The 19372-nt window shown below is 46.8% G+C and overlaps 1 protein-coding gene across 2 annotated transcripts in view; it reads right to left on the bottom strand.

Moving 5' to 3' along the window:
- The window catches only part of XYLT1 (xylosyltransferase 1), a 306120-nt gene that overhangs the window by 19335 nt on the left and 267413 nt on the right, over nt 1-19372 (bottom strand). For both annotated transcript variants that reach the window (XM_027042948.2, XM_053213227.1), the window contains exons 7-9: nt 9851-10067; nt 6634-6810; nt 1735-1997 (exon numbers count right to left, since the gene is read on the bottom strand). In XM_027042948.2, the coding sequence (XP_026898749.2) occupies nt 1735-1997; nt 6634-6810; nt 9851-10067 (657 nt within the window). The remainder of the gene's footprint in view (nt 1-1734; nt 1998-6633; nt 6811-9850; nt 10068-19372) is intronic.

The raw sequence follows: 19372 nt of genomic DNA, 5'->3' as shown, positions 1-19372 counted from the left end.
GTGATACGTAGCTCATGAGGCAGCGTTTGAAGATGATCTCCGTTAAAATTCACACCACCTTACTGACACTATGTGCATCTTATAGATGAGGAAGCTGAGGCAGAGAGATTAACGACTTGTCCAAGGTCAACAGGTATGGAGTGCAGTCCTGGGCTCCCAACCCAGGCTGGTCTCCCTTCAAACCCAATCAGAACTCGCACAGAGAGGAGAGGCGAAGTGTGAGGCCAGGAGGAGAGAACGGAAGTGTCTGCTGCAGCCCAGCTGGGTATGCACCAGGCACTGGGCGGATACTCCCCCATGTTTGCAGCTTGGAGGGAACAAGACAGTTCCTCTTTCTTCTCTTCTTCCACTCCCCAGATGAGGAAACAGAAGAGCAAGGAGGGACACCAGGGGAAGCCTCAGTGTGGACAGACAGTTGTTCCAAAAAAAAAAAAAAAAAAAAGAAGAAGAAGAAGAAGAAGAAATGTTTTCTCTTTGTAGTTAAAGAAGGGAGGTGGGATGACGAAGAGAACGGAGACCAAGAAAGAGAGGGAGAGTGATTAGCACTTCTGGGAATGCATCCTAAGGAAATCATCAGAAAAGAGAAGGGGAAAAAAAAAGAGGCTTTTTGCACAAAGATAGTCATCAGAACATTATTTACAATGGTCCATTACTGCCAAGGCAACGGGAAAGGCAGAACCAGGCAAACTCTGGAATTTCTACTCAATGGAATCCTTGCAGGCATTAAAGAGGATCATTATCATTAGGGAGGCGGCAGAGCGGCATGGGGAAAAGGGGCGAATATTATAACGTCAAATGAAAAAAAAAAAACAACCAGGGCTCCCAATTCTTGGTGCAATTATGTAAACATCTGCAATGCGCATTGCTGGTACGGAAGAAGAGGCAGGCAAAATAGACCAGGGCTGGAGGGCTTCGCGAAGGGGAAGGGGCCCAGGGTGAATGATCTTCTACCTTCCCCTCTTCTTTCCATATATTCTAGAACACTCTTTCTTCAAGTCTCAACTGGTACCTGCTAGTGGTGGGTGAGATGATGCTAAGCGGTACCTGAACATCTTAAATAACAGTTCTGCATGTTAATGACGCTTCTGGTTATATTTTTAGGTGTGTCAGTGACAGTATGGCGATGTATTAAAAAGGAGTCTTTATTTTCCAGAGATACGTATTAAAATATGTATAGCTCAAATGAAAGGTCGCCTGGGATTTGCTGCAATCAAACTATCTGAGAGGAGGGTAAGTGGGCAAGGGCGAAGAGAGGAAATCGCCTTGGCCCTGAGCTAGAGATTGCTAGAACTGGGTGATGGGAGTGTGGGGTCGCACTCTGCTATTTCATATATACTTGACATTTTCTGTAATAAAAAGTAAAAAAAAAAAAAGTTCTGCATTTTCATGGTTACCTTCCACTTAAGACAGACACCACTATACAACATGGTGATCTAAAGCTTCCCTGTAAGATACATGTACTTAGCATAAACATGAACGCGCTGCGAGGGAATAAGTAGGTAAACAGTAGACTTGGTATTATGAAAAAGCGGAAGAGTGACCGTGGCTTAGAGTGGAAGAGTGCCGGCCCTTGGGACGGTTCAGATGCTTTTCAGGCCCCAGGAGACTGGGAGAGGTGAGGTGCGCGGCTACAGCCCCCAGAGAGGTGGAGGTCCCCACGCAGCGCCCCCTTTTGGTGCTGTGCCGCCCGCCCCTCCTGCACCCGGGGACCATTCTCCCCACCCAGGGGCTCACCGGCAGCTGTTCTCCCCCTCCACGTGCAGCGACGACTCAGCCCGTCGGAGGCCCAGGCGGGCAAAGGAGTGATACAAGGTGAGTGCCACGTCGCTCAGGCTGTGGGTGCCATCTGGCTCATCGTACACGTTCTCCCAGTAGGAGCGGAGGCCCGGGGTGCCCGCGGGGTAGTTCCCGTACAGGTAATAGTCCAGCTGCCCGATGACTTCCTGATTCACCACGGCTTCGAATTTTCGGGCAAAGAAGGTGGGCCTGGCTGTCTGCTGTGCTCATGGGATAAAAAAAGCAGTGTCAGGGAGTGGGATGGGGGAGGGAGTGGGGGTTTGGGGAGCGGGGCTCGGCAAGCCACCCTGTCTGGATCCACATCCCAGCTCTGACACTTTCTAACCTCTCTGTCCTCAGTTTCCCTATCCGTAAAGTGGAGATCCTCAGAAGTGTGTTAGGACTGAATGAGTTAATATTTGGAGAGCATTTAAAGCAATGATGGGCACAGAGTAAGCATCATTTAAATGTCTGTTAAATAAATGACGTCCTAGATGTTTATAGCTGAGATGGATCTCAGGAATCATTTAGCTGAAGGTCTGGGGCAAATATAGCCTACAGATATATTTTAGTCGTCCAGCAGAGTGTTTTAAAATTGAATTAGCTGGCAATATTTAAAAAGTACAAGAGTTCACAGAAACAACTTTTAGCTTTCCTTTAAACAGAAATACATCTGGCAACATCCAGGCCCCTGTTCCTACATGGGAATGACTGCTTAAAGCTGGAGAGCAAGGGGGCGCCTGGGGGGCCCAGTCAGTTAAGTGTCCGGCTCTTGATTTTGGCTCAGGTTATGATCCCAGGGTCTTGGGATCGAGCCCCGCAACAGGCTGCACTGAGCGTGGAGCCTGCTTGGGATTCTCCCTCTCCCTCTGCCCCCTCTTCCCTGTGTGCCCACTCTAAAATAAAAAATAAAAAGGCTGAAAAGCAGCTGTCCCTTTAGATGGGCATATCCTCTTCAGCTCACTATAGTCTCCACTACTCCCTACTGCCTCCTGGGCACTGCAGCTGATTTACAGACTCACAAGGAACTCCGAGAGGTACTGATCAGAACAATCTGTGGGAGTGGGACTTGGGAATCTACATTCTTAACAGGTTTTTGGGGTGATACTCTTATAAGACTCCAGGGTAAGGTAAATGGTGCCTGACTGGGCTAAATACCACAGTCAATTGAACATTTTTTAAAAAATTCAGATTCTGAGGTCCATCCCCAGGCCTACAGACTCAACATCTCTGGAGATGAGGTTTAGGAATCTGGAGGCCAAGAAGCTTCTCAGGTGACCATGGGACAGTATTAAAAGACCACGTATGTAAACCAAGTTTTCAAGGAAACTGAGGTCCAGAGAGGGAAAGGGACTTATCTAAGGCCATACAGCAAGCTAATGGGAAAGCCAAGATGAAGATCCTGGGTTGAGGATAAAGAAGGAAAATTCTGAGCCCACTGTGACCTACTGGGTCTTATACTAATATCTGGGCAGGGATCAACAAAGGGCCATAGTAACTATTTCCAGCTTTGCAACTACTCAACTCTTCTGTCATAGTGTGAAAGCAGCCACATAGTAAATGCAGCTATGGTCAATGGGTGTGGCTGTTTTCCAAAAAAAACTTTATTTACAAAAGCAGGCAGTGTGCTGGATTTAGCTCAGGGGGTGTAGTTTGGTGACCCCCCCGTCTAGGACTCTGGAAACAAAACCCAGCCCTCCCTTGAGGAGCTAATGGTCTAGTGTTATTACTGACCTTAAGCTGGGTCTAACACTGTTTTCACTGCAGTGGGTTAATAGCACCAATGACCATAAAAACCACCGAGCACATACTATACACACCGAATGCTGCGTTATATCACCACCTCGAATCCGCAACTCTGCAAAGCAGGCATTATGAGTTTCATTTGACACAGAAGGAAACTGAGCTCAAATACAAACTCACACGGCTGCAGGACTCTCAAGCCCAAGCTCTTTCCACTATGCCATCCTAGGACTGGGCTGCTGGGTAAGCTGGAAGCTCCCGAAAACAAACATTCTTGGTATTATCCTGAAGATCCCCTCACTTCTCGGCTTCATGAACCCTGTGGCGGTTCACGGACAGTATTTAATAGTATTCTCACGCTCCCCGGGGGGGGGGGGGGGGTGGTGGGTGGGGAGTGAGTTCAGTTCAGTTACCTGACAGTAGTGCTGAAAGGAGACCACTTGGGGTCAAATCCTTACACTGCTACTTCCTAACTATGTCCTTAGGCAAATCACCCAGGGCTTTAGCTTTCTCATCCTTAAAATGGGTATAATAAAATATGTACTAAGCACAGAGTCTGGCACACGGTGTTAGCTATTATTGACTATTGTCACTACTCCCCAAAGCCTGCTACGAGGGGCTTCTAGACCTTCATGTTCTCGAGGCAGAGAATGGACTCAGAGGCCGGCAGCCTCCCTCGTCTGCTTGTGATTCTTTATTCACAGCTGTATCTTCTAAAAGGGCACGTTTCTATATTTATCACTCTTCTTTGAACAAGAACTCTAAGTTCCTTACAGGCAGCAGTTTCTTAGACTCTAGATGTTGGGGGATATTCTTGATCTCTGTTTACTGTGAGAGGAATAGCTGTGAGCACGTGTGAGGTCTCTGTGTGAGCTTGTCTTTACCAGAGACCACGATGTTCCTGGGAGGCTGGGGCTGGAACGCAGATGCCGCCACCAGGGGCAGCGTCCCACCAACTGCCGTGGCCATTTGCTCTAAATGATGAAGGTCCTTGGCATTGAGGCAAACATTTGGTCCTCTACAAAAGTGGGAATCTTTTTTTTTTTTTCCTTTTGAATAGGCCAGCTATTTCCCCTGCAACCATCTTTCTGCTCAGTAGATCCTTTCTCCATGGACAAAGGAGTTAAATGTCACCCAAGTTCATACCTAAATTAACATGGGTTTGAAGAGGTCCCTGGGTAGCTCTTAATCTGCCACCAAAAACAGGCCTAAAAGAATACTTATTGCAGCAACCGCTTACAGAGGTGAAAGATGTCAGGTGGGCACCTTGAGGAAATCCGAATAATGAGACGAAACCCTCTGTGTGTTCTGCACCCATGTGGACACAAAACCAGGGTGGCAGTGGGGTTTGATGGAAAAGAACCAGGTCTGCAGCTGGAGGCATCTGGGAGGGACCTCCAGCCCTGCCACTCCACTCTGTGTCCACGGACAAGGAAGTTAGCCCCTCTGTGCCTCAGTTTCCCCACGTGCACAATGGGGATGCTGCCTACCCCAGTGAAGCCAAGGCCCACAGAGGTCCTGGCACAGAGCCTGGTACGGGACAGATTCCTACTCCTGTGCTTCTCAAGCATAAATAGCCTCCTCCTCTACCTGGGAATCTTATTTATGTGCAGATTCTGCCCCAGGCCAGCTGGAGCAGTGGAGACGGCAGCCTTCTAACAGCTCCCTGGTGATGCTTATGCCAGCTCCCTGGACCACACGCTGAGGAGCCTGCTAAGAGACTAGAAGCTCCACTCGGGAGGGGGTGGCCGTGTCCTCCCATGGATGGTTCTATTATGTGTCAGAGTGAGTCTGCGGGGGCGCCTCAGCTCGGGTTACCCACCTGCACTCCCTCTGTGTTAGTGGTTGGGGAAGAAGCATACCATCTCCACGTGGTGGCTCTGGTGACCTCAGAGTGATGTGTTTAACCACTCTGTAGCATTCTGCTTGCCCTCTCAGCAGCAGGTGCCAGGGCATGGTGAGGGGGGTGAGGCGGGAGCGGGATGGGCACTCACACAGGACGGAAGGAGGCTGCCATCCAAAAGAGGTTTGGGCGCCAAGCATCCTTGGGGCTCATGGAAGCAGATGGAGCATTTATGACCCCCTGCCTCTGCTCCCCGCAGAACCGTAAGTCGCTTGGCTGTGCCGAGACACTGTGACGGCAGTAACGTTTCTACCTCTTCTGACTTCTTCGGGTTCACAGAGCGCGGTGTTTTGCAAACCTGACTGCTCATCAGGATTCTCCAGAGTGTAACACATCAAAATAAAAATTCCTGGACCTCAACAGAGATTAGGAATTCTCAAGTGGGGGTGAGTTTGCCCCCAGAGGACATTTGGCGATGTCCGAAGACATTTTTTTGTTTTCCTAACTGGAGTGTGTGGCTAGATCTAGCGGCTAGAACCCAAGAATGCAGTCTCACACCCAACAACGCACAGGACAGCGCCCCACAACAGAGAACTATCCAGCTACCATGTTCGGAGGGCTGAGGTTCAGAAACTCTGCCCTGGGTACACTCAACTTGGAACCCAGAAATGTATTTTTACTGAATATTTCAGGGGATTCTGACTGAAAAGCAGTAGAGAGAAAGAGATTTGGAAACATACATAGCCCTATGGGACCTTGAGTTATTTTACCTTTCTATGCCTCAGTTTCTCTATCTCTAAAATAGATTACTGATAATATTATCTTGGGATGCCTGGGTGGCTCAGTCAAGCGTCTGACTTCGGCTCAGGTCATGATCTTGCAGGTCATGGGTCTGAGTCCGCTGTCGGGCCAGAGCCTGGGGCCTGCTTCGGATTCTGGGTCTCCCTCTGTCTCTCTCTCTGCCCCTCCCCTCCCCCCTCAAAAATAAACAAACATTAAAAATTTTTTTAAAAAACCAATAATACACTATGTGTCACACAAGGTTGATGTGGGGTTCATGAGTCAACACAGGCCAAGTGGCTACAACTGTTGTGGCCTGGGGGGTAAGTGATCAAAACCCGGTGGCCACAGTTGATGCTGTCACTGTTACTACGGACACCCAGGTCTGGAAACCGCAAGATGAGAAGACTCGCAGGCCCGGCCTCAGAGGCCTGTGGACGTGTGCCGGGAGGGCATGGGCCAGGGGCTGGCAGGGGCCCCGGTGGGCTCACCTGGAAGCGGTGGAAATCCTGCGGCTTGAAGTCGTTGGGGGAGCAGCCGCACCAGTCCACGATGTGCTTGTACTGGCACTTACAGCCCAGCTTGCGGTTCCAGTTGGTGATGCGCAGGTTGTTGTCCACCATGGTGTCGCAGTGGGGGCTGTTCTCCAGGACGGTGTGGAAGAAGGACTGCGGGGAGACAGGGACCAGCCTGAGACCTCCTCCAGCCTCCCTCGAGTGGGCTGAGGTGGTGGTGGTGGGGCCTGCCTTCCTCCAGGACCACCTGACTGCGCAGGGACTCCCCTCTCCTGGACACTCATTGGGTCTCTCTGCAAATGGGGTCAGCTGCCAGCTTGGTCCAATTCAGGCTACACAGGATGTTTTGTCCAAGTGGCTTCATTCTGTTTGCAAGTCTAACGCTCTGAGTGTTTCTCTAAACTGTCTTTCCCCAGCAGTCTACAATCTGATTGCAAGACGTTTCCTATTGTTCACGACATCTCTGCCCGGCAGAGAGGAAAAGTCCCTCAGGTTATGTCAACACACGGGTACCAGAGGAAACGTGGTGACAATTTTCCAGAAAACCTTGGGCCAAAAGGCCTCCTGCTTTGCAAATAGATCTGAAACCAAGGGGATTCCTGTCTGAAATATCTAGAGAACAAGGACCGATGCTCTAGAATTTCACCCCTTGGTAAAAGAAGCCAGATTCAGGGATGTTTCAGTCCCGGGGTGTGTATGGGGGTGTGTCCCAGGCCCCCCTCCTCCTGCCTCAGCCGCATGGGTGTGGCTACGACACAGGGAGGGGTGGGGCAGGGCTGCTCGCTGTCCGTGGTGCTGAAACAGGCTCCATTAGTTTCTTGTAATCCACTAACTCTTGGCCAACCTCTCCTAGGAATCTGAGAAGGAAGCAATGCTGAGAGTGAAGAAAGAGACCAGAGAGAGGAGAGAGAGGAGAGGGGGAGGAGGGAGAGAGGGAGAGGGAGGGAGGGAGGGAGGGAGAGGGAGAGAGAGAGAGAGAGAGAGACAGACAGACAGACAGACAGACAGACAGACTTCTGTTTGGACACTGTTTTATAACAACCCCAGATACCAGGCAGATACATTCTCCCTGCTCTCTGCTCCCTAGGGGGAAGATGTTGGGGTACACATGTCTGCCTCTAATAAATTTATAGCTCAGCCTTTAGATTTACTCTAAACTGTTTTCCTAGAGGTGGTCTGGGAGAAGGGAGGGCAAGGTATGGATCCTGGAGTGTTAAGTGCCTGTGTGTGCTGGGGCGGGGTTGAGATAGACAGAGCCAGCATCATGAACGGCATCTTGATTAAAACAACCAGAGCCTCCAAACAGTCCCTTCTCAAGCGGGGGATGGGCAAAATGAGGCTCCACCCACGAACTCCAGCTGCCCTGTGCTGCTAAATGACATATGCCCATGAACCTGGATTTTAAGCTTAAATTGTCTACAAGCCCACAGAGGCACATATTCTCCATCAAACAGTGGGGAGAAGTTCCCAATTACCAATTACCCTATGTCCTTTCATAATGATACAGAAATTCCCTGAAGATAATGGATGAGGAGGTTATCGACATTGAGAGAAAAGGTGATTTTTGCTGAAAAAGGATTAAAAGCTGATTACCTAATGTGTGTGCAGAATAGTAAAACCTGGCCCAGTGATGACAAGCCCATCATCCCTCTGGGGTGACGTGGGCAGTCAACCCTATCAGCTTGGCACTGCTCCAGATGTTGGTGAGGGATGTGGAAACCATCAAATGAGATACGTTGTCTTGTCTGACCTAGACACACAGCCTGAGCCTGAGGCACAGCCAGGAAGAAATGGTAGACCACTCACGAGAGGTGTCATGGGCTCAACAGAAGGGCAACCAGCTCTGGAGTTTCCTGAAGTCAGAAATTAGGAGGAAAGGGAACTGGAGGCCAGAGAGCTGAATTGAGAACCCCCCAGTCAGGTCTGATAAGAAGGCTGCTGGCAACATTTCAGAACTGTGTCCACCCCTCCCCACCCCCGCCATTTCCAGATGGAGCTGGTACTGTTTCAGAACAGGCTGCAATTGTACACAACCAGGCTTCTGAAATGGACTGCATGTTTGCGTCTCCTCCAAAATCCATAAGTTGAAATCCTAGCCCCACAATATGATAGGAGGTAGGGGCCTTTGGGAGGTGATTAGGCCAGGAGGGTGGAGCCCTCATGAATGGTATTAGTGCCCTGATAAAAGGGACCCCAGAGAGCTCCCATGCCCCTTCTGGGATTGAGCACAATGAAAACTGTCAGTATGTAATCTGCAACCCAGAAGAGGGCCCTCGCTAGAACCTGACCATTCTGACACCCCAATCTCAGACTTCTAGCCTCCAGAACCGTGACAAGTACATTTTTGTCGTTTAAAAGCCACCTAGTCTATTGTATTTTGTTATAGCAGTCTGAACGAAGACACCTTCCCCTCACTGAGGTCTGAAAAGTGGTGACAGGCTCCCTGGAGCTTTTCAAATGCTTGCGGAAGCCATCAGGAAATGTTGAGTCCCAATGGCTGTCAATGCAGGGGCTAGTACAGGTCCAGCAGAAGCCCTGGCTCTCTGTCTTTGAGATCACTGGAATTTCTATTGTGACCGATGAGGCCAACACTAATGTCTATCATGATACGATTAAAAAAATAAAAAAAAAACCCTCAAAATTAGAAAAGGGATTCTTCATGTTGAAAAAGTGGTTATTACATGATTGATGACTGTACAGGATCTGTCAAAAGTTGATGTGGGTGTGTCCTGAAAGAGCCGGCATATACAGTTGTGCGGGTTACACACTGCACAACCCTAGTGGGACACCATCAACACTGTAGGTCTGAGAGGTTTCAATTTTTTTTTTTTAAGTTTTCTGGAAAATGGCAGTGAGGGGTGTCGTTCTATCAAAATCAGTATATTGTGATGATTTTACGACCAATGGGAGCCAAGTGTCTTAAGGAAGAGCTGCCTTTTCTACTTTGCACACATATGCTGTGTGGACTGCTAGTGGCAGTGTTGTATGCCTGTCTATTCCATACCAGAGGCCGGCTATGACAGCACGGACCCTGGTGGCGGATGCAGTTCTCCAACTTCCTGGATGTTTGCGGGACTATGTATTGGACCCAGCATTGCTTTGCAAAACCTTCGGCACAAATTCAGCATCTGCTTTGTTCCAAAGGCTAGAGCTGGCCCTTACCTTGCTGAGGAGCTTTTCCTTAGACACTCACCTCAGCAGGAAGCAGGGTATAGGAGTAAAATTGCTTCATTTTGGTCACCAGATCATCTGTGGAGAACGTCACATACTCCACAAACTTCCGGTTCAGCAAGAACCAATCCGAGCCTCCATCCACAGCAATGCCCTCTGGGATTCGCCGGTCCCCTAGGCGCCACATGTGGGCGTCACACTCCAGGAAGAGTCGGTCCAGACCCTGTTTTCGGATGAACCTGTGAAAGCCAAAGTAGCCCTTAGCCCAGAGGTGCACAGAATCCAAATGAAATAGCACAGTCATGTCAGTAAAAGCATGTGATGACACTTGCTGTGTGCCAAGTATTTTTTTTTGATGTTTATTTATTTGAGAGAGAGGGAGAGAACAAGTGGGGCAAGGGGCAGAGAGAGAGGGAGAGAGAGAATCTCAAGCAGGCTCCACGCTGTCAGTACAGAGCCTGATGTGGGGCTCGAACTCATGGACTGTGAGATCACGAACTGAGCTGAAACTAAGAGTCGGACACTTAACTGACCGAGCTACCCAGGCACTGCTACTGTGTGCCAAGTACTGAGCCAGGGGCTCTGTGTGTAGTTTGCCACTTTTTCTACACAAGTGAGACAGGTCCCTATGTCCCCATGAGGCAAGCACTGTCAATATGCCCATTTTATGGGTGAGGACGCTGATTAGAAGGTTTAGGGGGCTTGCCCAGTACAAGTAGATGGCAACAATCATCTGCTACATCCACTTCTTCCCTACGGAACTTTTGAAATCGCCTTTTCGTGCCATGAATGCTTTAGCACTTTGGTGAAAACAGCCTATGGAAGCTCATCTTGGAATAATGCTCTTAAAGGCATACCTCAAATATGTAGTATTAAAAAATATTACAAAAACCCTAGTTATGATGTAATTCATATGGTTTTAGATTCACACAAGAAAGGATTACAAAATATTTTTCAAAACACCAAATTTGTGTGTGTTTCTTTTGTAACACATGAGATAGCAAGATCTTGTAGCAGGTCTAACAACTGGTGTAATTTTGCAGAAGAGGGGAGCATAAATGATACTTAGAGGTATACGCATCAATCACAGCGATCGGAAAATACGTGATTCCTTACAGTTACCGCGAATACTGTTGTGGTTTGTTACCTCCATTTAGCTGGATTTCAATTAGAGTTCAGTGAAAATAAAGATCACTTTCTTCCCAGCCAAAGTTGTGGGCCCCTAGAATTCTATCGGAGAACCCCAGATTAAGAACTCCTGCTCTGGAGTGTATACATATTTGGGATTTGCAAGGTGGGCAGAGCAGAATTGGCACTTCCTGTTTTGTAGATGCAGAAACCAAAGATCAAAGAGCTAGCAAAACGGATGTGTTGGGAAGGTGGGCCAAACTAGAACCAAGCCTTCTGACGTGAACCCTCAGTTCCTTTGCAGTAGGAGACCCACGCCTGCTGTGTGCCAGGCACTGTGCTGGCCTGGTGCGGGGAAGGGAGAGGGAAGGATGTTGCTGTTCCTCAGGGTGCTGTCTCACTAGGACCTATAATCTCCTAACTATAGTCTCCTAACCCAGGGGCTTTGCTGCTTCTTGAGCTCATACAACATAAAATCAACCATTTTAAAGCATGTAATTCAATGGCATTAATACATTGACCATGCTGTGCAACTGTCACCCACGTAGTCTCAAAATATTTAAGCACTCCCAAAGGACACCCTATACCCATAAGTAGTCACTCCGTGTCTGCCTTCCTTCTAACCCCTAGCAACTATCAATCTGCTTTCTATATCTATGGATTTACCAACTCTGGACATTTCATACAGATTCACACATACAATATGTGGCCTCTTTGGGTCTGGCTTTCTCTACCAACAGTAATGTTTCCAAGGCTTCATCCTGTGTTTCTGTCTACCCAGCATCCACTCCTCATTCCTCTGAGAACCACACCTTGATTTTACTTTGGACAGCCACCTATCTTTAACTCTCACTTAACTTGGGTTTGCGCCCCACCCCCAGCACCAAGTGGTGGCGACACGACCCAGCCTGGTCAGTCAGAGTATTCCATCTGCCTGGCTGCCATAACTGATTCAGGGATGGGTGAGTAACTCAAGCTAACTCTGAGATTGGGCCCTGGATTTTTGCTGGATCTGCTGGGAAGGAGGGCTCTTCAAAGGCATTTTCAGCTGAGAGAATGTAAGCCTAGAGCAGCTGGCAGCCATCCTGTCACCATGAGTACAAAGGTTGTTTGACAGTGGAGGTAACACAGAAAACAGAGAGAGGAAGGGAAAGAGAGAGGAGGAGAGGGGGAGGGAGGGAGGGAAAGAGAGAGGGAGGGACAGTCTTGATGACTATGCTTGAGACCCTGGATCCCACTGTGCCTGACTCACCCGGACTCTTCAGTAACGTGCTTAGGGCATTTTGAAATGGGATTCTGTCATTTGCCGTTGAAAAAGTCCTATACATTCCTGAACAACTTAAACTTTTATCACTACCATGATGGATGTGAATCATCTCAGTCCCTAGAGAAAGCAGATAGCCATGGACGTGGCACATAAATACCTCTCTTCCACTATGCCAGTCTGCACATCCATCATGTGTCTTAGAGGCCTTTGAACCTGCATGTCTTCAGATTAGAGTTACCAGTCCCCCACCAGGTAGATGCTATTATCATTAGAACTGACTCTGGGTTCCTCCTTTCTGCTTTCCTCACAGTTCCTAGGACAGTGCAAGGCAGTGACTCGGGAAAGATCTACCGTGATGCCCAGACTTCAGGGTATAAAAGCTGTAGATAGTTCCATTGTGCTGGACATGCTGAATTCTACAAAGAATCCCTCCCAGTGTGTCCTCCCAAATCCACTAGCATCCACTGGAGGGAAGTGTGTGGAACCTCACTAATAAATCCATATCCCCAGTACTTTCCTCCTGCTTAAGGAGAGAACTTGCCCATAGATACTGGTCACTCACTGAGCATCATGATCAGTAATTCAGCATTCAGCAATCCACTGAATTCTTAGCAAAACTGATGACTGTATTAAAAATGTTGATGACTTCATTTTTTAAATATAATTTATTGCCAAGTTAGCTAACATACCATGTGTGCAATGTGCTCTTGGCCTAGGGTGTAGATTCCCATGATGCATCATTTACATACAACACCCAGTGCTTGTCCCAACCAGTGCCCTCCTCAATGCCCGTCACCCATTTCCCCCTCCCCCTCCACCATCAACCCTCAGTTTGTTCTCTGTATTTAAGAGTCTCTTATGGTTTGCCTCTGTCTCTGTTTGAAAGTATTTTTTCCCCTTCTCTTCCCCCATGGTCTTCTGTTAAGTTTCTCAAATTCCACATATGAGCAAAAACATCATGATATGTCTTCTCTGACTTACTTCACTTAGCATAATACCCTCCAGTTCCATCCATGTTGTTGCAAATGGCAAGATTTAATTGTTTCTCATTGCTGAGTAGTACTCCATTGTATATATAAACCACATCTTCTTTATGTTGCTGACTTATTCTGCTGAAATGTGCTTTCCATCTACATGGTGGTGCAGCTCTACCAGTAACGAGTTGAGTGACTTTGGAAAGTGATGGCCCTGAGTCTTAGTTTCCCTTTTGGTAACATGACTTTGGAAAGTGATGACCAAAGTTGGGCTAGGTCTGGATTGTAATATTAAATGCCTACAGGAGTCAGACGGATAATGGAAGCATCTGAGGCAGGCTGGGTAGAAGACCACAGGGTTGGTGGAGTCAGCAAAGTAGAGAAGGCAGTTTTTGAAAAGCACTCAAATTCATTAAAAAAAAAAAGGTGCTCTGATTCAATAAAACATATCCCTAGCCTTGAAGCCAGCACATGGGCCATCAGTCATAACAACCATGGGTTAGGTAATCGTAAGGTACTTCCCAGCTGTGACATTCTCTAAGTCACTCTGTTATATCCAGGAAGAGGGGGTGGGGCAGGCATTCCAGACAGATACATGGGATCCCAGAGAAGGCTGACAAATTTTCCACAGACACACAGAGGATACAAGCCAACCAGAAGACCCAGGTATCCCTCCCAGGTATCCCTCCTAACACGTTTCCAAGTGCAAATCCACCCTGTCAGCAAAGCCACGTTCTCTCTGGGAGTCACTCGAAGGTTTTCCAATATACTTACCGTATCACTCCACTGACACAAAACTCAGCTCTAACTGGGTCCATTAAAGGAAGCCCCTGAGTTTAGGAAAATAAAATCCTACCTCAGCTCTGTCTGGTGCTAATTATATAATAATATTAAATTGCAGACACTTAACCCTGCTTAAACCTTTGAATTTTAGGTAACTTCTACAAGAACTTATGTGCTAGCCAAGACTAACTCACTCAGAGAGACAAAGAAACAAAATTCAGGTGTTGAGGACATGCAAAAGTTTTCTTTCCATAGGCCAGCCTTTTAATTTTGTGTTCCATTATGTGGGAGAATAGCATCGTCTTGCAATTTTAATGTGATGTCCCAGACCATAATATCCAAATACAATATTTATGCAGTAATCTCCAAAATGAAATATTCATGGGGTGGGAGATTGGTTGCTATATTTACTTGCATTTGAAAACTGATAAGCTGCAAATGCATGCTTTGGTTAATTATGAGTAAACAGAGACAAACAATCCCCCCAGGTCTCAGTTCCTGGGTTAAGAGGGGCGTCTGGACTGGGATAAAGCGGCAGAGGCCCAGAGTCTGGGTATTTAGCAGGGGAAAGGAATCAACTGCTTGGACAGTGATTTGCATTTTGTTTTCTACCCTATGCATTTGCCATCTCTTGAAAAAGGGAATGGCTGGAAATCAAGGTAAGTAGGCAAATACCTGGGTGTGCCTTTTCATAAATGTTGGTTCAGCAGTCAAGGGTGTGTGATTCTCTACCTGAGGGTGGAGAGCAGATTTATTTAAGCACTGGGCCAAACACACAGAAGATGACCAAAGACACTCTCTTATATTTAGCTTCATTTCCAGATGATTTGATTATGTGAGGGCAACCGAGTCAACAGGTGGAATTCAGAGCAGACAAAAAAAGGATCTGGGTACTAATGATGACTCTGTCTTCGCAGATGGGGAGATATGGGGTTGGCTTGACTCTCTGGAATGCCAGTTTCCTCATCTGGAAGATGAGTTCCATGACACCTGTGCTAACACCCTCCTGAATCAGCTGTGAAAGGCTGACAGATGAGGTTTACAAAGGTCCTTGCTAAGTATTCAGTAAGCACTATTCATTCCAGCAATGGACTGAGCCAGTCATTACACAGTGAACCATTCTTACATAGCAATTATACCCTCCCAGAATCCCTCACATCTGTGACCACCATTTCATGCTTTATTTTTCTCCATAGAACTTAAAAATTTGTACTACTGTATACAAGGTATTTATTTAGTTTACTGTCTCCTTACTAGATGTAAGTCCCAAGAAGGCAGAGAGTTTTTTGCCTGTTTTGGTTCAAAGCTGTATCCTTAGTGCCTAGACTAGTACCTAGCATACAGTTGGTGCTCAGTAAGTATTTATTGAGCCAATGAATGAAGGGAGGAGTAAAAGCCATGAAATTGTTCAATAAGGAAGTAGCAGCCCTTAACCAGGTATCTGATTCTTCTAACAAACATTTGAGACACAAAAGAACTCAATCCAAGAAGGTTAAGGGCGTTCCCCAAAGTCACACAGCTAACAGTCCTGGACTCGAATCCATGTCTGGATGAATCCATGCAAGCTCTTAACTGCTCTGTCCTGATTGCCAGGGTCCTTGTAAAAGGATCCAAAGGGAGTATCTGAGAATTTTCACTACCTCAAAAAGACACGGTGCTGAAATGAGAAAAGTGACAGAAAAGGGCTCATTGTTGGTCTTGGAAGAGCTCCCTGCCAGATGTCACAAAGACTTCTGTCTTCAGAACAGACTACCTGAGGGCAAACATGGAATCAATTGCATTTGGTTTTACCTCCTAGGATTTCAGGGAGGGGTGGTTTGCCTTCCAGGGACTTTCTCTACTGGCACAATATGGAACAAAGTCATAACTAAATAGGATTCTACTGAGATGTCATAGGGACCAAGTTGTACTCAGCTGAGCATCAAAGGAAATTGGATGGAAGGGGACAGGGGTCCTCATTCTCATCCGTGTGTGAAAAGGTCAGTTAAGAAACCTTCTGTAGCCTTTGAACATGATCTCAGAAAAGGCAGACAATGAAGGTCTCTTAATTCAGTTAATTCCCTGGCTACAGTCTTGGCATATTCATTGAGTGTGGAATTATTCCAGAACTGTCTCGTCCTATAATGAGTTTGAAAAGGAAGAACTCTGCTCCCCAGATTTTACAGCGTGTCTGAGTAAGAAGGAATCTTAGCAATCAGTTAATATAATTAATTCTATAGATTGAAAAAAAAAACCCAACACACTGAGAGGATGTATGATTCAAAGACATCCAAAGTCACATAGCCTAGGAAAAAAATCTCCCCTTCTTCTCTTTTCCTGTCCAGTGATCTGTCACTGAATCCAGATTACTCCTTTAGCCTAAGTACAACCTAAGCATTTTAGTTAAAAAATAAAGTCATGGAACAAAGCACGAAAGCCCGCAGTGTATGAAATCAGCCAGCTATGTGAATGTGCTGACACGTAAGAGCCGTATAATGCAGGGGCCAAGCTTTGGACTACACAATTCACGTGCTGGGTAGGCCACCAACCTTGGACAACCTGAACACGTAACTTCACATGGAAAATGGTGATGATAATAACACTTACTTCAGAGGGCTAGTGCAAAAGTTTAAATGAGATTATACGTAGAAACGGCTTAGGGTAGTGCTCAACACACTGTAAGTGCTCCATAAATATTCACCAACATGCTTAATATTTTTCCTTCATCAAGCTACAAATTTAAAATTTCTATCTCTCCTCTTCTCTCTCCTGTGATTTGGTAGACAGGAATGGGCAGGACACCTCCAGAACTAATTACACACCTCTATGTCCAGAAAAAGCAATGATATTTCAGCACCAAGGACAGAAGCCCAGAGCCCCACACAAACAGTGAACTTCATCTCCTGTGATTATTTTAATAAGCAATGCCCATGGTTGTGGTAGTGGAGGTGACAAGGGTCATGGGCACCTTTCTAATTCTGTCCGAGCAGTATGAATACATCATCTTTTCATGCTACCAGTCAGCAAGGATTCAGCTCATTGGGACCTAGTCTGGCAGCTCCACAGGGACCCTACTGTCTGTTTCTTTCAGGCCCAGGCTGGATTGTCCCCTTTCCTGACCTCGGCTGGGGTCAACTGTTATGTCTCTACTCTGAAGTACCTGGAAGAACAGGGGGCTTGGAGCATTCACTCGTTCAGCAGCTCCAGATAGCATCTTCACTACCCCAGGTCTGTGTGCTGAGAATCTGGTTGTGAACAAGATGGACATCATCCCTACCCTTCTCCATCTCCCAGGGAGAGACATAAAAAATAGAATAACACCTACCATTTATTGAGCACCTGCTACTTTCCAGATCCCATTCCTCACACTAAATCCATATTCTCTCATTTAGTCTTTACTACAACCCTATGAAGGTTCATTTTACAAATGAAGGAACAGAGACATGGCTAAGTAATTTCCCCAGAGCCATACAGCTGGTTAGTGCCAAGGGTGCGATTCTAACCTTAGCCGTCAGGCTCTGGATGCCACACTTTTAGCCATTGAGCTATAATCCTGCTCTTAATAACTAAGTAAGTAGACACAAAGAGCCACAAAACACATTAATATGTAATTAGATGTTTGTGATAAGTGCTATATAGAAAAACTCAAGGGCGCAGTGACAGAAAATAAAGAGACAGAGACGTCATTAGTGAAGATTGTTGGGGAAGGGCTTCACTGACGAGGTGGCATTGAAGCTTCACGTCAAGGATGAGGAGGAATCAGTCATCTGAAGATCTGGGGGCAAGAGCTTTACTGGGGACCAAAACAGCATGTGCAAGAGCTCAAATGAATGGAAAGAAGTCAAGGTGGCTGGAGTGAGAGCCTTGCTGACACATCTGAGCAGGTCAACTGCGAGAGAGGCAGACCCTACCTGATTGGTGGGGGGAATGCATCATCTACCTGGATATGGCAGGAAGCCCCACAGTGAACATGCTGAGGGAATCAGTGTGATACAGAGCCTAGGAGTACAGACCCTGGGGCCAGATTTCCTGGGTTCTAGTCAGCCTCCCCACTTATAATCTGTGTGTTTAACTTAGCTAGCCTCTGGGCTCCCATCTGAAAACTGAGCCTGATAGGACTGCATTTCCATCATGGGGTAGTTTTGAGACTTGCAAGAAGTAACCTCACTAAGGTATTTAGGACATTCCCCAGCACACAGGAAACCCTTCACATGTGACTGTTACTACTGCCTTGTGCGAAGAAAGCGGACTTGTGTTTGATATCCAAGGGTGGGGGAAAAAAGAAGACTGAGAAGAGATGCCAAGTCAGGGGCCCAAATCCTGGGACCCAGAATCCCCTGACTTGGTAGCCATATGGTCTTCATGGTGCTTGGTGCCCAATCAGCTTCTACTTCCAAGAGGCTAAAGGTCCACTGAAGCCTAAGTGGTTTTCCACAATTTTTCACACATTTTAAAAAACAGCGTTTATTGCCTTTTGTTCTGTTTATAAATGTAATGCACATCCTTCACGGAAAACTTAGAACAGAAAGAGAAAGCAAAGAAAAAAAAAATCAAAGTCCATCTCTCAGAGATGACACCCTGAACATACTTTTGTTCTAGTCTTTTGTCTAACTTCGATGCGTATTGTTTTGGAAAAAGAAAAGTTCCCAAGTTGACCTCAAAACGCATGTGGGGGCCAAGAAAGGAGATGCATACACAGCTTTGTGTGGGTGCTGGTGCAACGCAAAGCTTTATTTTGACATGCCTGCTATAACTGGATTAAATACAGTGAACATGCAAACAGTGATAAATGCACTGGTTGGGTTTAAGAAAAGCAAAGGGGAAATGCAATCTGCTTTCCCCATTGGAAATGAGATATTAATTATCTCCTCACATCAATCATGGTGCTATAAGACAGCTGGGGAGTGAGCCCATCTCTTGATAAGCATGTTGGCACCAAAGGGCCTCCTGAGCACAGATTTGCTTGGAGGAGGTTCCTGGCCAGGCTCTCAATGGATTTGCCAACTATTGGCTAAACAGTTGCCTGTTTATACATCAAGGGAGGTGTGGGTCTGAAGATGAGTTCAATGTCAGAGAGAAAGGGCTGCTGAAGCTGCTTGGCTGTCATTCTGGTGCCCAGTCGGGGGGAGTGCTGTTTAGAGCAGGTGGGGTCCAGACCTGACAGCTGGAAGAAACTTGCTGATGTCACTTCCAACCTCAGGGCTGGGACCCCTCCTGGTTTCCTACTGGTCTAGCCTTCTTACCCGTCAAACGCTAGTTTCCATAAGAATTGGAGGAGTGCTTGCAAAATGTTAATCATATGTATGCCATTTTCAAGATTCTTCTCCATCATCACTGTCACTAAGTTGACACGCCCAACTAATTGTTCCAAGAGTTTATCCCTATATTCTCCCATTGAATTCTTCTAACAACT

This window comes from Acinonyx jubatus, chromosome E3 (genome assembly GCF_027475565.1).
Source record: "Acinonyx jubatus isolate Ajub_Pintada_27869175 chromosome E3, VMU_Ajub_asm_v1.0, whole genome shotgun sequence".
Taxonomy (NCBI): Eukaryota; Metazoa; Chordata; class Mammalia; order Carnivora; family Felidae; genus Acinonyx; species Acinonyx jubatus.
Note: the sequence above shows the minus strand (reverse complement) of the source record. Positions and strands in the feature narration are given on the sequence as shown.